The 24,280-nt window shown below is 44.8% G+C and overlaps 1 long non-coding RNA gene and 1 gene segment (V, D, J or C); one reads left to right on the forward strand and one right to left on the reverse strand.

Annotated features, from left to right (window-relative positions):
- Positions 1-19,019, forward strand: LOC141578118 (uncharacterized). Its single transcript, XR_012508043.1, has 4 exons — positions 1-135; positions 10,941-12,394; positions 17,356-17,678; positions 18,820-19,019. It is a non-coding gene; the product is annotated as an uncharacterized LOC141578118 (long non-coding RNA).
- The window catches only part of LOC141578110 (T cell receptor beta variable 16-like), a 21,305-nt gene continuing 4,818 nt past the window's right edge, over positions 7,794-24,280 (reverse strand). The window contains 1 exon segment of the V gene segment in view: positions 7,794-7,994. Within this exon segment, the coding sequence occupies positions 7,926-7,994 (69 nt within the window).

Consider the following 24,280-nt stretch of genomic DNA (forward strand, 5'->3'; position numbering starts at 1 on the left):
CTGATTTCCTGAGCTGGGCCCATGATGAGTTTGTGTGCTAAGAAGAGCCAGCGTTCAGCACTGTGGATTCACTGCTGGCACAGAAGTACCGCGCTGAGTCCCCTGCCTGAGTGGAGTTGATTTCCAGGCTGCAGGGTGAGTTTTTGGGACATTTAGCTGAAAATCGCTGTTTAAACCCTTCTGCCTCTTCCATAATGTCTCCTCCATTCTGTAAGTAAACCAAAAACTCGAATGCTTCTTCTAGCTTCTTACGATACCAGTAAACGTAATTATGTCCTTCTTTGGGGACACAGTCCATCTTTACTCTCTGTTCCTTTCCTCTGACCAGATGTCCAGGACTCTGGGTGACCCCCGTGTCCATGGAGCCTGCGGGGGAAAGAGACAGAAAGTAGAGACAAAGCCCAGGAGGAGCCTGATTCTGCAGCCACAGGAGAAAGTCCCGGATTTTGAATCTGACAAGTTCACAGCAGGAACTCACCTGCTCCCCAGAACAAAAGGGCCACACAGCAGAGGAGACCGTGGTACATGGTTGGCTCAGGAAAAAAGCAGGGCAGGTGGCTTTTTGTCTAAGGCTCCTCATCCCCCATCAGCAACGTCCTTGTGACGTGGTCCCTTCCCATGTCATCACAGTCCCTGTGGAGAGGAAACTAAACATTTTATAGGCTCGAGGGCAGGGAGGGCTGGTCATGCAACTAATGTGGCTTTCAATTTGCTTTTATTGACTTTTTCCTGACTCTGCTTTTTCATTATTTTTTTAAAACTAAAATAACTTACCCATACACATTTAATTTATTTGCTTTTTTAACCTGTCAGTTTGTCTCCTCCCCTCCCTACTCCTGTCTTAGACAGTGAACCCTCCAGTTTGCTGTACATCTATCAACTTCTACTGCACTTACAAAAATCACACAGCAGCTACTTCAAGTTAAAAACTACATTTTGAGCTATACAAACAATATTTATGATGACTATGCAGTGCGTCTAGGGAAGCAATTTGTTTTTGCCTGAACCAATCAGCGTAGTATTTAAGTCAGCACTAAGAATTTTTCAGCCCCTGGGTTATTTTTGTAGATTTTATTGTTCTTTTTTCTACCATGTCCAGGTAACCATAACCCTGAAGTTTATTTTCATTCACTTACATAAATACTAAAATCTGTAATGAAAAGTAAATATCTGCAAATTAGATATTATTTACCGTTGGATGTCTAATTTATCTAAGGGGAATCATTCTGTTCATATTTTTTCTGTGACTTTTTTTTATTTCTTTGTTGCATATAACTTGAGATAATTCTATTTCACTAATATTTAGGATTCTATTGTATTATTTTGGGACAACTTATTATCCATTTTTGAATTAATACACATAGTTTTCTTTCCTAGTTTTTAATGCTACTGCAAAGAGGACTGCATTCTTATACATTTCTCTGCATACTTAGGTGCAAGATTTTCTCTGTACCTGGGAATGCTGAGATCAAGCATTAGGGTCACCATGTCAGCTTTACATAATAAGACAAAATGCTTTCCAAATTAATTAAGCCGAATTAATAGTCCCATCAACATGCATGAGTGTTCTCTAGTGTTCCACCTCTAGGACTCAAGCACACTTAATATTCTTTTTTTCTGCACATTTAAAAAAAAATCACAAATATGTACTGTTCATTGTCTCGAAGAATGTTTAGAGCTTTAGATTTTTAAACTTACATAGTTATCAAAGGAATAAAGCAAACCACAAAATAAGAATTAAATAAAATGCACACACCTCACTATTAACAGCAACAATATTTTTCTTTTTTAGGGGGGGAGAAAATTGGGTTATTTATTTATTTTGATGGAAGTACTGGGCACTGAACCCAGGACCTTGTGCATGCTAGGCACATGTTCTACCACTGAGTTGCACCTTCCCACCTTGGGGCTGACACATTTTTATATTTGTAGGCCACTAGTGTTTCTATACATTGCCCTTTGTCCATTTTGGGGGGATTAGATATTCTTTGTAACAATTCCTTATACATTCTGGATACCAAACTTTGCCAGTGTTGTTAATATCTTTTCAACTTGTGGCTTGTGTTTTCACTGTTCGTAAAGTTTTTTTGTTGATATTCCTAGTTTGGTAGAGTCTATCGTTCTTTTTTGGAGGTTATGCATCTTAATTCTTTATAAACAAGACTCCCATAGCCCAAGTTCATAAAGATGTACTCCCATTTTTTTTTTTTTTACCAGTTAACATATTGAATGTTGCATTTAAGCATTTAATGCTTTTAGCATTTATTTTTGCTTATGCTGCAGAGAAGTGGCTTAAATTAATCTTTCTGTGGCTAACCCCTTGTCCCGAAGACCGTACTGTATATGGCATTATTCCCCTACAGACATGCAGTGATGGCTCCATCATATATTAAGTGCCTGTATATGCATGGGCCTATTTTAAATCCATTAGTTCCCATTTCTCCATTTGTCTTTCATTATCTTAAATTATAAAATAATTTGATGATTGGAAAGTCACCTCAGTTTTTACTTCATTAGTATTATCTGCTCTAAACTTCCCTCTCTTTTCCACTTAAATTTCAGATTCCTTTTGTCAAATTTCATGACATCTATGATTTTGATCAGTGTTGCTCTGAATACACAGATGTTAGTGCAAAATCGGAATGCTTTTACTATTGCTTTAACTTACTCATGATCATGCTATGTATCTTCACTTATTTCAGATTTTCAAAATGCCTTCCTCTGAAGTTGAGTAATTTTCTCAATTAAAGTCTTGCTTGTCTTTAATAGATTTGGGTTTTTTAATATTTAATTTTACTGTTGGTAAATGCTCTCCCTTTAAAAATATATCTAACTGTTGCAAGTATGTAGAAATAAACTGACTTTATTTATGTTAAAGTCAGTAAATTTATTAAATGTTGTTATAAGTAATGCAATGCTTCTTTAGATTCCTTTGGGTCTTCTAAACTTGTCATCTGCCTTTAGTCATCTTTTTTCTTTCTTTTCTTATTCTCCCCTTTTTTTCTTATTCTACAGGCTGAAAATTCAGCACAATGTTGAATAGAAATGGTGGTAGCATTTATATACTTATCAATTTTGTTTGACCCGGACAACTACAGGTACTGGATATGTGGCACATGGTATGGGAGTTACACTTCAAGATTAGATCCTGATATTTCAAGGGTCTACTGGCATCCCAGGACATCTGCAAACATTCTCCCATCTGTTACTGAACCAGGGTCATATTGTCCTATGCACAGTGAGCCAAAATGTTAAGAGGCAGAGGTTTGCAGCTAAAATAGGGTTTATTGTAAAGGCAGCCGAGTGAGGAGATGGGAGAACAGATCTCCAATCCACCTCTCCGAAGGCAAGGGGCTTGGAGTATTTATGGGACAAGGAATAAAGAAGCCGGATAGTCTGAGACACAGGGCACATGGGGAGGGTGGGGAAAGGCGGTTGGAAGGCAGTGTGTGAATCGTCTTTCTACACAGGCATGACTAAGCCACCCGCCTCTGCGTGTTCATAACGGAGGTGGTTAGCATGAAATGAGCATGGACTCTTTGGTCCTGAGGCAAAAGGTCACGAAGGGGAAATGTGCCCAGTTGGAAGGTCACTGGTTCTAACCAGCCTTCACCAGTTCAGCTCCAACTAGACACAGCTGACTCTGGGCTCAGCTGAACGGCAAGCAAATGACGCCGTATTCCTGGAAAATAACTTGGGCAAATGTCTTATTATTTAGGCTACATGCCACTTAGAGGACAGCAAGTCTTAAGTTTTTTTTTAATTGAGGTATAGTCAGTTTACAATGTTGTGGCCATTTCTAGTGTACAGCACAATGCCTCCGTCATACATAAATATACATATATTCAACAATTAAAGTGCCCTTGAGTAGTGAAGGCAGGTGAACTGGATTTGACTAGTCATTACGCAGGGTTCCACCGCCAGTGTCTAATGTGTCTGACCTGAGTGCCCCGAAGGCGCTACCAACTCATCTCAGGTGGAGGAAGGCTTTGCTTGCTCCTGACACGCAGGTGTATTTCAGAGACCCACATCCCCCCCTAGTGGTCAAGGGGGCACATTCATGCCATGCCCTCTGGTCTCTCACTGCCTTCACCTCCTCTGTGGTCAGTGGGCAGTGGCCAGTTCCACACTGTGCAGCAGTAGCAGCCAGGCACCCCAAGTATCAGAGCAGAACCAGCCATCGGGGTGTTGACCTGCTGGGGTCCTGCAGAGATCTGTTACTAGTAATTAGGGACGCACTTCGTCATTAATCCAGTATTATTGGTGGCTCATCAGTATAATTTGCTTCTCAACCTCTTCTGGCCACATTCAAGGTGAACATGGTTCCTTAGATCGCTGACCTAAGTTCTCTGCTCTCTGTGTATTCTATCATCAAAGGATCAAATGCGCTTTCATTCTTCCAGTTATGGAAATTGTCCCGGATTTTTACCTTCATCCAGTTCCACTGAGTCCCTGTCTTGAACATACAACTGCTTTCTGCATATTTCTGGTCAGATTTCTGTCTCAAAGTAATGCCCAGTGTCAAATAAATCATGAAACCTTCCCCCTCGATCCTCCGAGTCCATCTGGCTGTGATAGTCCTCTCCATCCTCCCCATTTATTGCCTCTCGTGTCTAATCAATTACCAAGTCCTTTGATTTTCTTCCTTATTTCCTAATTGTTTTAAATTTCTCATTTTTCAGTATTTCTATTACCACAGCCACCACTGTCTTAGCTTCGCCTGCCCGGGTCACTGCAGGGGCTGACTCTGTTCTCTGCCTCAGCCCTTTCCACACTGTCCAATGTTTTTTCACAAATGTAGCCAGGATGGTTTAAAAAAAAAAAAGAAGCAGTGTACACACACACAGCAAGAACAAACATTAATTAACAAACTTAACAGAAGTTAAGTACTTAAAACCTCAAGCCCAGGGCAAGGGATAAATGAGAAAATGAGAAATGGCTGTACCTTGTGCTGAATTTTGCTGAACCTAAGACTGTTCTAAAAACAAATTATCTACAAAAGAACCTCAATGTCTCCTATTAAATTTTATGTTAAATTCCATATCACATTCTTCGACATCCCTCAAAATTAATGTAGACTAAAATCTTTCTAAGAATCTTTAAGAGTTTTTTGCCCCTTGTTATGAGGAGAAAGTAATGTTTTTGTAAATTACACACAAATCTTGATGTAAATCATTAAGAATAATATTTAGTGTTTTCTCATACTTTTCCCAAAAGTCCGATAACCATTAAATATATGGTAATAGAGGCTTCAATTCTCACCACCTGTAGTAAGTTAGCCACAGTTCATTTTTGTTAGGAAAACCAAAGAATCTTAAGTTTTTTTTAAAAAGGAACCAGAGATAATTACAGATTTTAAAAAACCACTAAAATATTTGAAGACTATTTGAAATTGACTATTTGTCACTCAAAAGTAGTCCAGTTGCTTTCCATGTTCCAGAATGGAGTCCCAGTAAAGCAGCTGATCAAGTCATTCCGTTCAGTTCCACTCTGGTCAGGGTCAAGGTCTAGTGTTCATGCCTTCATGTTCACACTTAGTGTCCACGAGCCACCTCCCTGGTTCTCACGACACAATACCCTCCATCCTCCCCTTCCACGGACTCTCATCTCTTCTGTTGTTAATTTTCTCTCCTTTTTGATCTCATAGGCACAGGATTTGATTAATCTTAAGCCGTGGCTAATAACACAGAGGCACTGTTTATCATGCACATTCTTTTATTTATTTAAATATACTAGTTACCTGACTCGTCCAATGACGTGCAAGGTAGACCTTGACAATACTGAAGTTTAGCGCATCCCAGCTCCTGCCACTCCCAGTCCAAGCCCCGTATTAAATATCATTCCGGGGGTGGGGGAGGTGGAGCTCAGCAGTAGAGCGTGTGCCTAGCAGGCACAAGGTCCTGGGTTCAATCCCCAGTACGTCCATTAAAAGTAAATAATAATCTAATTACCTCTTCCCCCGCTCCAAAATAAATAATTCAGGAACAAACATCATTCTGAACTCGGGTCAATCCTCCTTGCCAGTGAGTGTTGAGAAATATTTGACAGCCAGCTCCCTGGAGGAGAGTAAATCAAGAACCCTGGATTGCTGTGCTGCACGCAGCCCCACTACGGCTGATTTCAAGCCATCAGCGTGATGCCACCGACACTGAAGTCGGGAGGATGTGCACCAGCGGCTTCTGGGAGCTGGGAAAAGCCAGCTCACGCAACAACAGCTATTTCTTGCTTTTCTTTTAATATGATTTTGTTCTGATCTATTTGTGGTCATGAAAATAATTTGCTTGATTTAGTTGGTTTTAGCTTTATATAAAATACATCATGCTTTACAAAATCTTATCAGGGTGAGTTTTTGCACCTCATATTATATCGCTAAGATGACCTATAACTTTGTTCACCATTCGTTTTGACTGGTGTATATCGTTTTCCATCACATGGATGTGCTACTGTTTAGTCATTCACTTTCTTGTCAATGCATGTGTGCCTTGGTTCCATCATGAATAGTACTGCTTAGAATGCTTTTGCATTTATGTCATCTGATGCGCATATGTCAGATGTAGTGGAGCTGCTGGCTACTGGAACAAAGGAACGATCAACTCTGTGAGATAATGCCAAAGGGCTTCCCAGTTGTTTGCATCACTTACGCTCCCACCAGTAATCTTGTGGAACCATACCCTCTCTAACAGGTTTTATTTCTAAGCTTTTTATATTTTGCTAATCAAATGGATATAAACTTAACATATCTTTGTGTCTTGCTTCACATTTTCCTGATCACCAGTGAAGTCAAATATCTCATGTGTTTATTGATCATAGATGATTCTTCAATTAAATATATGTTAATATCTTTCGCTTATTTTTCTTGGGTCATATAAGAGTTGTGATCAATGTATGGTTTTTCCTGGGAAAGGATTTTTCTGAGGGCTTTACATTCAACGCTCTTCTTACTATCTTGTGGCTTCTGATAGAAATCGCTGGCTTTGTAGACAGGTCTGAAGTCTTTTATTTACTCCCTCTGCCTTCTCTTCCCTCTGACACCTTCGTTGGGCGACAGCTCAACCAACACCTTCTCTGTGAAGGTTTTTGGCATGCTCCGTACCGAGGTGTAGAGGGTGCACCCCACCCGGCCTTAACCCATCCCTTCATCAACCACAGCACTATATATAGCACATCACTGAATTCTTTCCTGAGTCAGTATCTCTGCTTGGCTGCCTTATGATTCTGTTTATCTTGCAGGCCTGGGATGTTGACAAGACAACGCTGAATTGTCTTGGAGAGACTAGTGCCAACACTTATTACAAAAATGCACAGTGTTTTATAGAAGTATTTTGAAATCTACCCATAGGATTATGTGTTGATTTATCTAAGAACATATGATTACCATATGGTAGAGTCAGGGGAAAAAAACCCAGGCTTTATCATTTTCAGCCCAGGGAAATTCCATGTCAGTCGGCCACTTATAGACCCAGGTCCTTTCCCATATTGCTGGTTCTCAAACACCAAACCTTCTCCACACTCCACACCCAGATATTTTTTTCTCTGTACACGCTCACGCTCACAGATGTCTCAGTCAGAGAGCCTGTGGTTTTTCTCTCCCACGCCCCCTTTCCACAGGGCTCCCTGCATTCGGCGGGGTCGGGGAGAGGGGCTGTTGCAAGATTCTTGTTTGGGTCTCTGATCCCCGCCCAGCGCTGTGTCACTAGCACTGCAGAAGTAGAGGCTGCTGTCTGCAGGGCTCACGCTCGTCACCGTCAGAGATGAAAATGTTCGGCTTGGATGGTTGATGGGAAACTTGTCCTCGGTAAAACCTTGTTCGTATGTGGCATTGGAGTCCTGGTTAGAAGTTGCTATCAGCGTGAGGCCCTGTTCCGGGAACTGACGATACCAAAACATAGTCGTGGCCTGAAAGTCCTCTGCACGGCACTGGAACGTCACAGAGGCTCCCCTCTCACGGATAGCCCTGCTCGGATGTTGAGAGACCTGAGCGCCAAGCCCAGAGCCTGCGGAAACAGAGGTCAAGGAGATGAGAGAGGCCAGCAGGGCCAGGCAGAACATCACAGCCTCGCGCCCTCACCTTTCTCCCCGCTTCCAGGGAATCCTGTTTGTTGTGTGCAATCTTCCCGTCCTACATCCTAGGATCATGATCCCCCATCTCCCCTGACTGGTGCCTTGTCGCCTTACCCTCTGCACCTCCAGACAGCATGGCTGCCCCCCACACACACACACCTTGATCAGCATCAACAACCCGGAGTCTGGCTACCGATCACCCAAGCCAGCACGTGTGCACACTCGCCCAAGCTCCTCAGATAATAAGGCTCATACCAGGCCCCAGAAGCAGCAGGAACAGCAGCATCTTCAGGTGCCGGCCTCGCACCACGCCTCTGAAGAAAGGTCTGACCTTGCCCCTCAATCTTCCCTTCTCCACCCCTAGGAGGATGGATGACAGCTGGCCTAACCCTGAGGGAGCTCTAGCCTGCCCCCTGGTGGTCATCGTCACCAATGCTGCAGGGTCCATCACTTTTTAAAAACATTTTATTTTATTGAGTTATAGTCAGTTTACAATGTTGTGTCAATTTCCAGTGTAGAGCACAATTTTTCAGTTATAAGTGAACATGCATATATTCATTGTCACATGCTTTTTCACCGTGAGCTACCACAAGATCTTGTATACATTTCCCTGTGCTGTACAGTATAAACTCGTTTATCTGTTCTAAGTATACACCTGTCAGTATCTGCAAGTTTTGAACTCCCAGTCTGTCCCTTCCCACCCCTTTCCCCTGGCAACAAGTTTGTATTCTATGTCTATGAGTTGCTTTCTCTTTTGTATTTCTTCATTTGTCTTTCTTTACTTTTCTTTTTTTTAAGATTCCACAATGAGCGATCTCATATGGTATTTTTCTTTCTCTTTCTGGCTTACTTCACTTAGAATGACCCATCACTCTTTCAAAGAACCATACCAGCATTGCTGGAAGGGTCTCAGATGTTCTAATTTGACTCCTAATTTTAAGGAACATAAACGGAGGCCTAGATCATTGAAGTGACTGAAACAACTTTCCTAGCCTTCTGTAAGGACGAGGGCGTGTTTGTGTATATTAAATGATACCATAGGTAATTCTTGCCTTCCGTAACATATCCTCAAATAACAATCGTGAGTTGTCTTGGCTAATCACTAGAACTAAGGTGAGCATAGGAAATCTCAGGCTAGAAGCTCAGTGTTCCTTCACACTGATAAGGACACTTCCTCATCTTCTCAATGAAATATTTATTTCATGACTATCTTACGCCAATGCCCTGGTAAAGTAAAGCATTTTAGTTCCATCTCATTTCCAACAACTTTCTTACTATTTCAGAGAACCCTGCTGCAGGGGGCGGCGGGGGGGGGGCTTGGAGTCCTCCTCCTACCATATTTCAGTGTTTTAGATCCTATTCAGTGGTGAGTGTCTCTTTCCCGCTTCTGTTTCTCAGCATTTCGGTCTTTGTATAAATATATGGGAGAATACGTGGGAGAAGAAAGCCAGAGCTAATGCGAGGTTCAGAAGGGAATACAAGCAAAATGCCTGGAGCCAAGGCTTATATGTAATGGTCAGGGGCTCCCTCCATTTCCCCAGAAATTGCTGGTCCCAAGAGACATAGGGCCACACCAAAGATACTGGGGCTCGTGGATGCCTAAAAGAATTATTTTAAAATACACTAGTCCAGCATTTTCTTCTGTATGCAGTTTGAATAATATAGACTGTCTGTCATTCATTGCTAGAAACAGAATTATACGATCAAATAAATATTTGTGAAAAAATGAAGTCCCAAGAACTAACAATACTTGTCTTCCAATTCGATGGGTGGCAGACCGCAGAGGGAGAAAATATACAGAAGACACTGAGACCGTTTGCAAAATAAAACTGACCACCTGTCAGCTGATTAGTCATGCAAATATGTCTCTCAACTCTTTTCCAAGTGCCAAGCGTACAGTTACATGAGTCTCCTCGGTGTTTCTCTGCACACATCCAAGGAAGGTCCACCGGAACTAGAAACCCAATGTTGTTTAATAACGTTGTTGCTCCACTCATTTTTCCAAATGTTCTCCTACTGCCATATTCCAGGGTGGGGGCTGTGATCATCTATTCCTGATTTTTATCTCCTGATTCTCTCCTGCCGTGGTTCCCTAAGCCCGTGTCAGTCTGTCCGTGCTTGTCCATCTCGTGAAATCCTGCTCACCGTGTGAGTTTCATCTCACATCCTGCCTTTTCTTTGAAGCCCTTCCTGATGTCACCAGACAGAACTGGCCGTGCTATTTCGCACACTCCACTCACACCTCTGATGCATGCAGACAGTATATGATACTTGGTAACAGTGTGTTTCTACACGTTTCTCTCCCTGCTGGGCTTTTATTAATTTTCCGAAGGAACGGACCATTTTGTGTTCATTTTTGTTTTCCACGATTTGGTAAAAAAGAGCTGGATTGTAAAATTAACCTCTCCTCTCTCCCTCTTTCTGATGTAGACAGATTTAGACACGTAATTTAAAAATCAGCTTGGTGGTTCTCCGAGGCATCGTGCCATTGCACAAAGCGTGTTGATGCAGCCGCTGCTTTGGATGCCTGGTTGAGGAGGAAGAAAGCGTTCTGATCAGGGGATCAAAAACAGAAAAGCCCCGCCACCTGGTGGGGACGCAGGGCTTGGGACACATTTATGTGCAAAGAGGAGGTGGCTTTGCTTCACTGTGTCTATACTGCTGGCACAGAGATAAAGAGCCGTCTGGTTCTTCTGTGTCAACGTCACAGTGAGAGGAAAGAGCGGCTTCTTCTCCCGAGAGGCACCGTAGCCTTCGGCCATGTCTCCTTTCTGAACATCCTTTGCAGACAGTGAGAAGTAGATTAGTCTCGGCCTTTGTCCTGGGTCCTGTCGGTACCAGTACATGGTGTCATAATTAAAATCCTGTTCACATTCCAGGGTCACATCTCGTCCTTCCTCTTTGAGCACGTATTTTGGGGTCTGTGTGATTCCACCATCCACGGTGCCTGTGGAAGAAAGGGAGTCGCTCTGGAAACAAGGCCCCGGAGGGCGTCTCAGGGCTGCTGCTGTCGGGGAGAGGCTTAGATCTGGAGCTCAGCACCTTATGGTGCAGGAATTTGCCCCCTGAAGCCACGACTCACCTGCTCCGAGGAGACAGAGGGCCACCCAATAGATCACCGAGCTGCCCATAGTGGGAAGGGCGTCTCCCTCCAGCTCCAAGCCCAGACAAATGAGGAAAGGAACTTAGCCCTGGGGCTCCCCCTTGGCTTAATGTGCAGAATTTGTCACACGGCTAGAATGGACACTTGGATAGGATCCTGGAGATATTCCAGACCGTCTCCCCGGTTTGGCAGATGAGGAGATTGAGAACGGAGCTCTCAATCACTGGCACCACCACCTTGTGTCTTCCTTCCCCAGACTCTGCACTTTGGCCTGATTGTCGGCGCTGCCACATTCCAGGCCCGAGCTTCACTCTGATTGGCTCACGGGTTCACCTTCCTCGTCATGGTAACTTTTGCTCACAGGAGGACGAGCACACAGATGCTCTTGTCACACAAGAACGGAGAGTATGTTTAACCCCCTCGCTGCCAGGTACTGCTCCAGGCCTGCAGCGGAGGAGGAAGAGGACTACCACCGCCTGGAAACCGCCCCCGTTCCTCAGCCTACGCGTTTTATTGCTTTAGCTCGGCACGTCAAGGGTTGAACATTAGAGAAACGTTGATTGTGCCAAATAGTTGACTAAGTCCCTCAGGAAAGACCCCGTGGTCCCAAGTGGCTATTACCTGTTGTAGATGAGTTTGCTGTCAGCCTAGAAACCTTAGAATAAGCAGGGATGAGAATGATCAAGTGAAACTAACTGCTAACAACTGGAAGTTTTGCAGGAGCCCTGGGATAGCAAGCAGAAAACAAAGACATGCTATGCTTTCCTTGAGGGCCAGGTGGCTCCGAGCAGCCCGCAACCCGCCTTCGCCGTTTAGTCTGAAACCCCCCTCGTCCCACTTCTTCCTTGGAATAAAAGCAGCCTGAATCCTACCCCGCATTAAGGTGGTTCTTTAGGACGTTAGCCCGCCATCTTCTCAGCGTGCTGGCTTTCTGAATAAAGTTGCTCTTCTTTGCCCCGACACCTCTCTTGACTTACTGGCCTGTGGAGCAGCGAGTGGTAAGAGCCTGACTCATTAACAAAAGTTGACAAGCCAGCCAGGAGTCTTGCTGCTCGAGGCCAGCTGGCCCCGGCTGGGAAATCGTGCTGGGCAAGCCCCCAGCAGCTTCCAGGACCTCTTGTGCTGCAGGTCCTCCTTCAAAAGTCCTTGGAGCAGGGGCTGGCCCCCCCGGTGCTCAGCAGTTGAAGCAAAGACTTGTCATTTGGGAGTCGAAGGACTGAATGCAGAAAGGTAAGTTGCTTCCACGTACACAGCCAGAAACTCCCCTCCCCTGCACTCCGGGCTTTTCCTTTTTCCTCGCCAGAATAAGCCCCACTGGTTTTGCATTTGTGTGTGGGGGGGTACCCTGTCGGACTCTGCCCAATCTGGTTTGTTTGTTTCTTTGGATGCTAGCATGTGGTTTGCGGGGGCACTGTTTTGTTTTTCTTGACTTTGTTTTTAAAAGATGGGGAACGTCTGATCTGTCCCTAAGGAAAGCCCTCTAGGTCGCTTTTTGGAAAAATGTGCTGATTATAGCTATGAACCTAAAGACTAAGGAACAGATGGTATTTTACCGTAACAATGTGTGGCCACATTATTCATTGGGATCTGAAGAATGGTGGCCTCTGAAAGGTTCTCTGAATTATGATACAATCTTACAATTAGAGTTATTCTGTGAAAGAGTAGGGGGAAAGATAAAATTCCCTACGTGCAAGCATTTATGTTGTAACATCAGGATGAGAAAAAGACAGTTGCCATCTTATGGTAGAAAGATCCGAAAAGAAACCCAAGAAAATCTCTTCTACAGCAGGGCAGGGAAAAGAGCAAGAGTGAGGATATGTCGCTGCAAACCTTACATCCCCCTCGGGCCGTGCCAGCTGTCCCTGCAGCTGCTCCCACCACCCCTGTGCAACTGACATCCATCCCTTCCATCGCCTCTTGTCCCTGAAGCCCAACCCCCGACACTGAGGCATGGGAAGTGGCAGGATTGGCTCCCCCCTCCTTATGGGCATCAATCAGAAAATCCTGCATTATTTCCTGGAGCAAAGGGACCTGGTCTCCAGTCATCATCTAAGACCCATCAGGGCACTCAGTTCAGACCGGAAGCCACCTTTGGGGCAGGGCAATTTCCCATTACCCTGTAGAAAGCCTCAATAAGAACAGCCAGTCAGCTGGGTTTTGTGAAGCACAGTCCATTTCCAACCTTTGATTTATTTAACTGGAAGGACCGTGAACTTCTTATAGAAAATACCCTTTCCAAAGGACAGAATTGTTATTTTCGTTTTCGCTACCCACCACCCTTCATGGGCAGGCATTCATAGTCTCAGTATGATGCTTACTGGCAATGAGATGATGGTCACCTACAAGGCTAGAGGTAGCGCACGAGCGCCACCGAGTGGATCCAAACGGCACACCTGAAGCCTGCTTGGCAGGACCCACTGTTGAACCACACTGGACCCTAATGAAGGGATGCCCCACGCACTACTGTAAGTCCATCCTGGCAGGACTCTGGGAAGGGGTACCCAGCCAAAAGTGCCTAAAAAATTTCAAGAGATTCAGCAATAAACAAGTGAAGACCCCTCCGAGTTTCGGGGAAAATTTACCAGGCGTTACACTAAGCAGACCCTGAGGCCCCAAACACTAGAATGGTAAACATGGATTTATCGGACAAAGTGCTCCAGATATCAGGAGAAAGTGACAGAAACTGGATGGTGCCTTTGGAATCAATCCTTCTGGGTTGGTGGATATTGCTCTTAAGATATTCAACAGCAGAGAACAGAAGCAGAAAACATAAGGTAAAAAAAAAAAAAGAGCCGCTTTTCTGACTGCAGCATTGGATTCCCAAAAAGAAAGGTAAGTTCCCCCTAGGCAAGGAAAGGTGCACTGACTGTAGAGAGGAGGAACCTTGGAAAAGGGAATGTCCCAGACGAAAGAAAAGAGGGCTGAGGAGGAGAAAAGGGTAGTGAGGGAGGAACGCTTGGATCATAAATGAGGGAACCCAGGGCCTCTCCAGGATGCGCAGCACCCAATTCAAATATCCCCACTGGAGCCCCAGGCACAACTGACAGTGGGGAGCAAACTGATTGACCTTCTAGCAGACGTGGGTGAAACCCATTTCATGCTAAATACCAAAATGGTACACAGAACATCCCAGTCCACCCCCATCACTGGGGTATCTGGAGAAGCACAGAGCCAATCATTTTTACAACCATTGCAATGTTAATTAAGAGACCTGACATTTAAACACAGTTTCTTGTATACGTCTGAACGCCCTAGTCCCCTCTTGGTTCGAGATCTCCTTTGTAAAGCTAAATGCACAAGTGACACTTTCACCAGGACAACTTGATATACGGGTCCTGCCAGAACACATTTTAAACCTACAGATGGCTCTCCCAGAAAAGGAGACAGACTTCTTTGCCTTGAGGTCTGCAAAAAGGTAAGACCAGAAGTGTGGGCTGACGGTACCTCAGGAAAGGTTGAAAACTCAAAGCCAACACAAATCCCATTGAGAAAGGACGCTGGGACTCCTAGCCTAAGCTATCCTCTGAAACACGAAAAGGAAATCTAGCTAATTCTTGAGAGATTTTTTAAAATGGGACTCATCAGATCTTGCAAGTCCCCATACAACACCCCCATCCTCCCGGTTAAAAGGCCAAATGCAGCAGGGTATCTCTTTGTTCAAGACTTGAGGGCCATTCATGATTTAGTCCAAGACCTGCACCCTGTGATACAGCCTGCTCACAACTATTCTGGGAGAATGCAGCTGGCTCTCAGTTTGGGGACTGAAAGATGATTTTTTTTTTTTTTTCTGCATCTCTACTGCAGAAGAGTTACAGTAGCTTTTTGCCTCTGAATGGCAGGCCCCAGAAACACCGGTAACGCAACAGTGTGGCTGGATAGTCTCAGGGTTTCAAAATTCTCCTTAGTTTGGAGCAGTGCGGGCTAAGGACCTCCGGAGCTTGACAGTAGACGAAGGGCTCTTGCTCTGATGGGCGGATGACGTGCTGCTAGTGAGCGCCACGCATGAAAAGCGTCTACAGAATAGCATTAAAACTCTCAACTGTTCGGCTGAATGTGGATGGAAAGTCTCTTCGAAAAAGGCCCAGGTTTGTCAAGCAGCAGGTCACTTATCAGAGTTTAGCTCTCTCCCAGAGACAACAAGGTCTTTTGCCTGACAGAAAACAGGCGACTGCAGACTTAGGCGTACCCGAGGCCGCAGACAACGGAGGGGTTTTTTTTTTTTTAAGGAATGGCAGGATTCAGGATCTAAATCCAACAGAATTAGAAGCTCATACTAAAGTCCCTCTACCAGGCTCTAAAAGAGTGCCAAACAGCCTTTGAAACCATAAAAAAGTTCATCTCAGCCCCAGCTTTGAGGCTACCAGATTTGAAAAACCCTTTCAAATTATACATCCATGAAAAACAGGGCGTAAGTCTTGGGGTATTAACTCAATCTCTGGGACGCATCCTGCGACCTGTCGCCTACTTCTCAAAACAACTAGATCAGACAGTTAAAGGAGGGTCCTCTTGCCTTTGGCTGCCACTCGTGGCATACTTCAGGAATCCAGGAATTAACCCCTGGGACAACTCACCACAGTGTCTGTCCCTCACCATGTCCTTTCTTTACTAGAACAAAAGAAGGGCTATTGGCTGACTTCTGCGAGAATGGAAAGTATCAAGCCACTCTCCCAGACTATCCCAGTGTAAGACTGCAGGTCACTTTGGCTCTAAATCCAGCCACATTGCCCCAACGAATGCTGCATGATCCCCAGAGCATGGCTGACTGCCTGCCTGTCATCGAGCTACTGCATACTTCAGCAGACCAGGCCTAACAGATGAACCCTGGCTGAGCTGAATTTTGGAACTGGTCATCAGTGGGAGGAGGTTCACGGATCAAGGAAGTCAACACACTGGGTATGTGGGGGTAACTTAGAAGAAATTGAGGCCCTGCCCTCGGGGAACTCAGCTCAGAAGGCAGACATCATTGCTCCGACAAGGACCCTCCTACTCACCAAAGGGAAGAGAGCAAATATATAGACAGGCTTGTGATGGATTCTCTGCAGTACGTGCTCCCAAGGCAGTCTGGAAAAGAGAGGGGCCTCTTTCCCTCAAATAATAAAGACCATGAAACATGCTTCTGAAATCCCGTCACTGCTAGAAGTGGACCACAAGCACTCACAAGTGGCCATAAACATTACCCGGGCCAAAGAGGTGAGACTCATAAAAAACGCAGTCAGTTAGCTAACCAAGCGGCAAAGAAGGTGGCAGAGGAAGGTGACCACCAAGCCATGATGAGTCCGCTGCTCCCGCAAACTGGTTTGTCAAAATATCAGCCAGAACATTCAGAAGGGCCAAAGAAAGGGCCAAAGGGTGGGGTCTCACTTTTGATCACACCTCGCCCGGCTGGAAATGTCACGCACAAGAATTGTTTTGATCCCTGACGCCCCTTTGAACACCGCGTTAACGACACTTTGCTGACGGTGCCCATCGCGGGAGGGAGGCCACCTCACAATGGACTCAGAGTGTATCAGAGGGCCTAACCTGCAAGAGACCATCCAGCAACTCAGTCAGAACTGCACGATCCGATCTAAAAATAACCTGAAGACTGCCACTAGACGCCCCGCAGATGGGAGCTGAACACAGTGCCCCGCTGAGGACTGACGCATAGACTTCAGTGAAATGCCCTGAGCCACAGTAAACTTTATACTTGTTAGTGTTTATGGATACTTTTTCGGGATGAGTGGAGGCATATCCCACCAGGGCAGAAAATGTCTCTGAAGCAAAGTCCTCCTTACAGAAATCATCCCCCAATCGGACTGCCGAGCCCCCTTCCAAGTGACAACGGATCTGCTTGTCTCCAGCATAACCCAACAAGTGTCTAAAGCATTGCGTGTTGACTGGAAACTTAATTCACCTGGGAGACCACAATCAACAGGGAAAATAGAAAAGAAGTCATCCATGAAAAGAGCATTGCTAAAAAAAGTCAAGAGACTAGTTTCGCGTGGGATGAGACCTTGCCAATTGCCCTGCTAAGGATCAGAGTGGCTCCCAGGAACAAACTTAAGCCCCTTTGAAATTTTGGACGGCAGGCCATTCCAGGTGTCTGCCCAGGCGGGGAAATCATTGATGCTTTAAAGGACCTAGCTGGTGCTAACTATGTCAAATCGATGGCCACTATACTAACTTCTGTTTATACGTTTTGCTTCCAACAGGTCTGTCTCTCCAACTGAAGTCACCCTGCACCCTTTTCAACTAACCCAGGCACCTCATCCTCCTTAAAAGCTGGAAAAAGCAAGGACCCAACCATCCACTGGCTGTGAAGTGGACCGGAGGGGGCCGTATGAGGGCTTGCTGACCGCACAGTCATCAGTTAAGCAGCTGGGGTTAAGCTGTGGCTTCGCCACACCTGTTAAAGGCAGCATCCACAGCAGAGGGCCAAGGGGCGCCCTCTAGGGTGGAGGAAACTAACAGGCAGTGGACTGGAGAGCTTCTGAATGATTTAAAGTTTCTCTTCAAAAAAAACAAACAAAAAAAGGTACATAAGGAAAGCATGTTATTCTCTAAGTGTTTTGACTATCCTCCTGGGAACTTCCTCCTTTCCCTCAGCTTGGAAAGATACTTTTTAGAATTTCCTGCATCAGTAGCCTCTTCTGCTAATCCATCTCACAGCTGGATATGGCATCCCAAATCACATTCTGTTTGTCATCATGGGAACCCCCTAGTTTACCCCATTTATGATTTTTCCAGTATCTCCCTGTGTTGGTCTAGAAATCCCCAGACCACCCGAAGAAAAGTCTATTGGGTCTGGTGGATACATCTAATAAATGATGCTGTGAAACCACCGTGTTTTTATTTAGTGACTCTCTTTTCCTTATTTCATTAAAGATGCTTTTGAGTATGTAGAATGTGAGGAGGATTTCCGCTTTCAGCGAGGTATAAAGGGAGAAAGTACATTACTGATCTGCGCTAATCACGCTGATCCCTGGTTTAGAGACAGCCGTGTAGATATTCTCTTCCACGGTTTTGTAGCCTGTGCCCCAGAAGGACACAGATGTGTGTGTTGTCAGGAAAATATGCCACGGGCACATGACTGCGTAGGGAATAGAGCAGACAGGAGCTGCTGTCCATTAGAGGTTCTTGCTATGCGTTAGGTTATATGCTTGCTGAGCAGGGAGGGGGCCTCTTGGTAGCAAACTCCACATGGTGCACCTGTGTGAGTTCTTTCTCTGATGTAGAACTCACATTGGCAGAATTCGACAGGAGTTTGGCTACAATAGCCTTCAGACCATCAAAATGGGTCTCAACAGGCAGACTGGTTTTCTGCATTGTTTTCCTGGGTCCCACAAAGGGTCCAGTCAATGTTTTTGGGTATTTTAAGCTTGGCCTGTCCCTCTTACTAATTGTTATTCTTGTCTAACTCCTACTCAGTGTTGTCATTAAGTGCGGGTATGTCGTTCAAAAACCACAGATCACAGTGCAAACGTGACAACGATGTTTGACAGAGACTAGGCAGGCTCACTGACCCTGGACAGTTAACAAGGGGAAAGAAGTGCCCCGCTGATGAGGAACAGGAGATTTCTCTCATCTCACAACAGGCTCCTTAGATCCCAAAGACATTCCCCAATATCCCCTCCTTTGTTCCCGCCTAAGTTTCTGCTAATTGCCTTTTGTTTCAGGGCTGAGCTGAGGGAGGATGGAGACTAGCAGAATGTAACTGCCACCACCAGGATGAAGACATGGTGAAGGACCTTGTAATAAACGACCCCGCAGCCCGGCCGGGAGCTGGAGCTGTCCTGACCGGGTACTTGGCAGACGGCTCCCGACTCGAGTGTTTCGTTTTTTCCCCTCTCCAAGCAATAAAAGCAGGTGTTTTTCACTTTGTCTTTCTGCCTCATTTGAAAATTCTTTCTCACTCTGCGGGCAAGAACCCACATATTTGGGAAGCAGCCTTGTCTACCCATTTGGTGGGGCCCCTCTATCTGCAAACACCAGACACAAAGAACACTTTCAATTTCAGGTTGATCAATTCCACTCCACAGTCACCCCTTCCTCCACCCCATTCAGCTCAAAGTAGCCAGAGTGGCTGTTGCCCCCTTTCCCCACAAGATTGTGGAACGGTGGTGACAGCGGGGAACTGGAACAGAAGACAACTAACACCTTCTTGAAAGCGCCTCCCTCATTCTTCAGCCTTCATATTCTTCTACTTTAGCCCTGCAGGTCAAGAGTTAAAAACTAGAGAAACGTTGCTTGTAACTAAGTAGCCCATTAAGTTCCCTTAAGAAAGCTCCCATCCTGCAGTCCCCGATTAGCTCTGTTACTTAACTTATAGAGAAGTTTCTTTCAGCCTAGAAACCTTGCAAATAAGCAGAGAGAAGACGGGTAAAGTAAAAACTGCTGCTAACAACTGATGAGAGCTAACAATGCGGAGTTTTGCAGGAGCCCTGTGATCCCGCCCACGTGAACAAGCAGGACAAAGAAATGTTATGCTTTCTTTGAAGGCCAGGTGGCTCCAAGAAGCCTGCAACCCACCTTTACCCTTTAATCTTAAGCCCTCCGGCCTCCCTTCCCCTTTTCCCTCCTCAGTTTGTTGGCTCTCTGAATAAAGTTGCTATTCCTTGCCCCAGTACCTTGTCTCTCAACAAGGCTGGGTATTGGCCTGTGACGCAGCGAGCGGACAGGCAAGGACTAGTACAGACCCATCCTGCTTTCACACCAAGGCTCCCCTTTCATTTCACCACCTTCTCACTGGCTGGTTTTACTTGTCATTTTCGTTCTCTTAGGTGTTTCCCTGCCTTCCTTCAATCCCTAAGTTTCACGTTTTAGTTTAGTTCTTCCTTCACTTCTTTAGAGAGTTGTCTTTTAAAGAAAAAGAAAGAAAAGAAAGGAAAGATCTAGTTCCTGAGTTCAATCAACCTTTAAAAAAATGTCTCCCTGCTTTTGCCCTTTCTGTTCTTAATTTTTGAGCTTCTGGTTATACTTGGGTTATCCTGTTACTGAACTAGCTTTGTCTTGCTCGAGGCACAGAAAACAGAGACGCCAAGACTTGAGGCAGAGTTTCTTCTTAAGATAGACAAAGAGAGAGCACGGAAGAAAAAAACCCTCACCCCCTCCCCCCCGCACAGCTTGGGGCTGCGGTATTTATGGGATGAGGCCTAAAGCAGCAGGGCGCTGTGGGGCGTGGGGAGCGCCAGGAAAGGTGATTGGCAGGTGCGGGAGCACCATTCTGCGCAGGCATAACTAAGCTGCCGGCCTCTGCGTGTGTCAAAGGTCACGGGGCGCCCCGCGCATGCCCAGCGGGAGGGTGGCCGGTCCCTGAGTTAACCAGCTCAGCTGAAGTAGACGCAGCTGAGACTCCAAGTTCCTGGGAACTAAGTCAGGCCAACATCTTACTGTTCAGACTACAGGCTGCTTGGAGAACATGCAAGTGTTAAGGTGACCGTGATTAGTGAAGGCAGGTGGAGTGGATTTAACCCATGGCTTTACTTGTTGAGTGTGTTTAATTCTGTTGGGTGTGTAGACTTGGAATTTTTTTTTTTCTGACTCGTGATTATTTGGGGTGGGGGGAGGGGGTAAAAGGTGTGAATTTTCCTCTAGTCCATGGATTTTACCTTCCTCTTCATTTTTGTGATGCTGGGTGTTTCACAATACGCTCAACTTAATGGTATCCTTTTCCACTGTTGGAGCAAGTGGAGACACTTTTGTAGTTTTGCTGGTTGCTTTTCATGATGGGGGTTGTGAGTCCTCTTACTTTGTGACTCTCTTCTGTTTTGCAGGACTCTGTAAGTCCCCCCTCCCCTTTTCTTCTTTTTTCCTTCCCACTACTCACGTGCCAGAGGAGCCTTCTTCCTAACTTATTTACTTTTTTTCCCTCAGAAGCTGCACATTCGGAAGAGGATCGCTCTAAAACACGTGCCAGGTGCTTTTAAAGGAGTGTGCATGCTTTGAAAGCTTCTTCCTGCAGTCCCGCTCAGGTCTGATCTGGGGTTCATCTGGTGGTCCCTCCAACACCCTCTAACCACCAACCCCTTGCCCCTGTCACTGCCCCTCCTGCATCTTCGTAGCAGTTTGTCTGGTCCTCCTCCTGGGTGGGGAGGGGAGGGACTGGAGTGCTTGAAATAATTTGTAAAAATCAAAAGGCAGAAAATGCTGTAGTCACATGGTTTCTACTCCATCCTGGTGCGGGTGGACTTCTTCGTACACATGAATGTGAAATGACTTTCCTGCATCTGTCTGCTTTTGATTTTCTGAAATTGTTTCATCAAAGAAAATGATAATAAACAGTGTTCTGTAGGTGCCCAGCATTTGTTGTGTGATGAGAATTAAAAAAAAAAAATTCACTAATTGACACAACATTGTAGACTGAATATACTTCAATAAAAAAAACATTCACTGAGATAAACCTTTGAGGTGATGTTTCTAATGAACAATAGTTGGGGACCAGATCTCTCTCTCAAATTCCAGACCAATTTATCCAACTCTATTTCCACCGTCTCTGCAATATCCTATAGCTGGAGTCTTCAGTCCTGGCATCCGTACCTGCCTGCATGGGCACTAGGCAGAGGACAAAGCCAAGATTATTCCAGAAGGAATAAGAATCAGCATAGCATGGTGTAAACATCACAGCCCTTTTGGCCGGACAGAGACAGAACTGGGTTCTCTCTTTCTTCATCCCTCTTTTTTTTTTTTTTTTTTAGTTTAAGAAAAGAAATGAACTCCTGGTACCATGTTTTCTTATGCTGAAAATAAAGTGTTTCCTTTGCTTGTCTTGGTGATTAAGTAAAGTTCTGTATTTAAAGCAGACAATAGAGGACTTACAGAGCACGAAATAGAGAGAAGTATGCACCAATAAATATTTAACATGACAAATTTTGTCCAGTTTTTCAAAAATCTCTACTGTTTTCCAGCGACAGAGTCTTAGTTCCTGAGCTTGGGCTGGGATGTGCCAAGCCTCCCCTCTTTCCATCTTCATCCCACAAAAAGCTTTATGGCTGATTGAACTAATCAAACATGTCACCTCCCCCAGGAGGCAGGGGGTTACCCAGAGGAGCCTGATGTCCACGGCAAGATCAGCGGCAGGATGAACTTTCCAGCAATGGTGTCTGATGCTCAGCAGCGAAGAGGAATGGAAGTTCTGGGCTCTCTCGGCAACACCCCCAGCCGCGGGGGCACCGCCTACAGGAGAGGGGGACTCCTTGGTCCAAATGTTGGACCTCTTGTTTATTTTGTAACATGGAGGATGTAAACAGGCTCCAGTCTCACGTGAGGGTTCTTAGGGAAGTTGAAGTTTGAGGAAATCATATGAAAAAGGAAAAAGGGAAAAGAGGAGAGTGGTTAGGGATAGGACAGGAGGGAAGAGCTGGAAGGGAAGGACTAAAACCTGACACAAACGTACGCTTCAGGAGCGCGAGAGCCAGAAACTAACGGAACATTGTAAATCAACAATACGCCAGTCAAAAAAAGCAAAACAAAAAAATTTAAAATAAGTAAGAGCAAGAAGAAAATTGTAGAGCCATACACTAGGATTGTAATTTTATCAATCTTACAAATTTCTCTTGGTAAAAGGTCTCAACCTTTAATATGAACAAAAATCGCCAGGGGCTTGGAAAAATAATATGTACTCCTATAACTCACCTCCAGAAAGTCTGACTCTGAAATTCTGACTCTGTCCTAGAATTTACCTGCTTACCCTAACCCTCAGTGAGGCAGGTGGTCTCAGACCTCACTTTTTTTTTTTTTTTTTTTTTTTTTTTGCGTAGAGATTCTTAATAGGCTAAACTAATTAAAAAAAAGAAAAAAGAGAGACCACTTTATTAAATTACATGTTAAAATTTAAGTAGAACAGGAAGAATGTTCCTGGGAAAGGGAATATTTAATGGATAGATTTAGGTCCTGGAAATTGCATTTAAAAAAAGAATCAACAGGAAATAAGAAACCAAATTGAAAACAATGTGAATGAAGCTGAGGGAGGAGAATTTCCCAGGGCTTAGGGTATAGTCAGTATTGGCAAATGCTTCAAAGCGATCACACCAGTCAGAGAAACAGAAATAAGTCTTTGTCCCAGCAAGCATATAATTTTAGTCCTCAGAAGAATAGTTTCATAAGAATGGAAGTAGTCCCCCCAAAGCAGAAGACGGCATTCAAAGCACTGACTCCTCTGTGACAAAAGCAAAGGGGTTAGTTACTGAGTAAGACTTGGATTTGGAGAAGAGCAAAAATGGACAGTAAGGAACATTCACTTTTGAGCTGCTGTTTCAAGGGGTCCGAATGAAGTTTTGCCTGGGACAAAAGTATATTTGGACTTCTGGGAGTAAGACAAGTGGGTTCAGCTTACACTGAAATAACAGCAGATGTGACTGGGAAGAGTATACAAACTTTTCTAGAGATGATTGGTGGGTGGCGTAGAAATAACCAGTTTTGTAAAGAGATGATCAAATTTTAGAGGAGGTGTTTTGAATCCTTTATCTGCTCTACAGAATTGCACGGATCTCCCTAGGTAGGGGTAAAGCCACAACGCCTGCTTTCACCTACACTCATGTGGAATTATTGTCTCACTACAGTTTGGACCACACACCTGAGGGCTTTTCAACTGTCTGCATATCAATTTGCAGTTGCACATCAGATGTGTTTCCACTGAGTACATACATATTCATCTGTCTCCTTCCTCAACTCCATAGAAGCTAATTAGTGACCGGGGGGAGGAGGGGTCTGACATTATCACACTTAAAATTAGCACGCTTTTTGTGTGACTTGGATTTAACTCCTAAAAAAGAAATTAACCAGAGTCTTCACTTGGTCTGATATTATTCTAAAAACTAAGGATTTGGTCGCTCCTCTGATCCTTTCTCTTTTCCTAGGTTTTTTGTATCCAGCAAAAGCAAGTTATCCTTCACCCCTCCCACGTGGTGGATATCTCTTGGGTGTCCTGGCCCCTAATTAGAGAACTGAACTCCACTCTTTGGAATTCTTGATGCATAAGGTCAAAGTCACAGACTCTCAGCTGCCATGTTGTTCAAAATAACTCAACCCATTTGGCTAATGTTGAGTTTTCTAGAAGCACAGTTTTTAGCAAAACAGAATCTTTTTTTTTTTTTTCCTATTTTCTGGATTTGTAATCTAGCATGAGAGAAGGCTGATCCT

Source organism: Camelus bactrianus, chromosome 7, assembly GCF_048773025.1.
Source record: "Camelus bactrianus isolate YW-2024 breed Bactrian camel chromosome 7, ASM4877302v1, whole genome shotgun sequence".
Classification (NCBI taxonomy): domain Eukaryota; kingdom Metazoa; phylum Chordata; class Mammalia; order Artiodactyla; family Camelidae; genus Camelus; species Camelus bactrianus.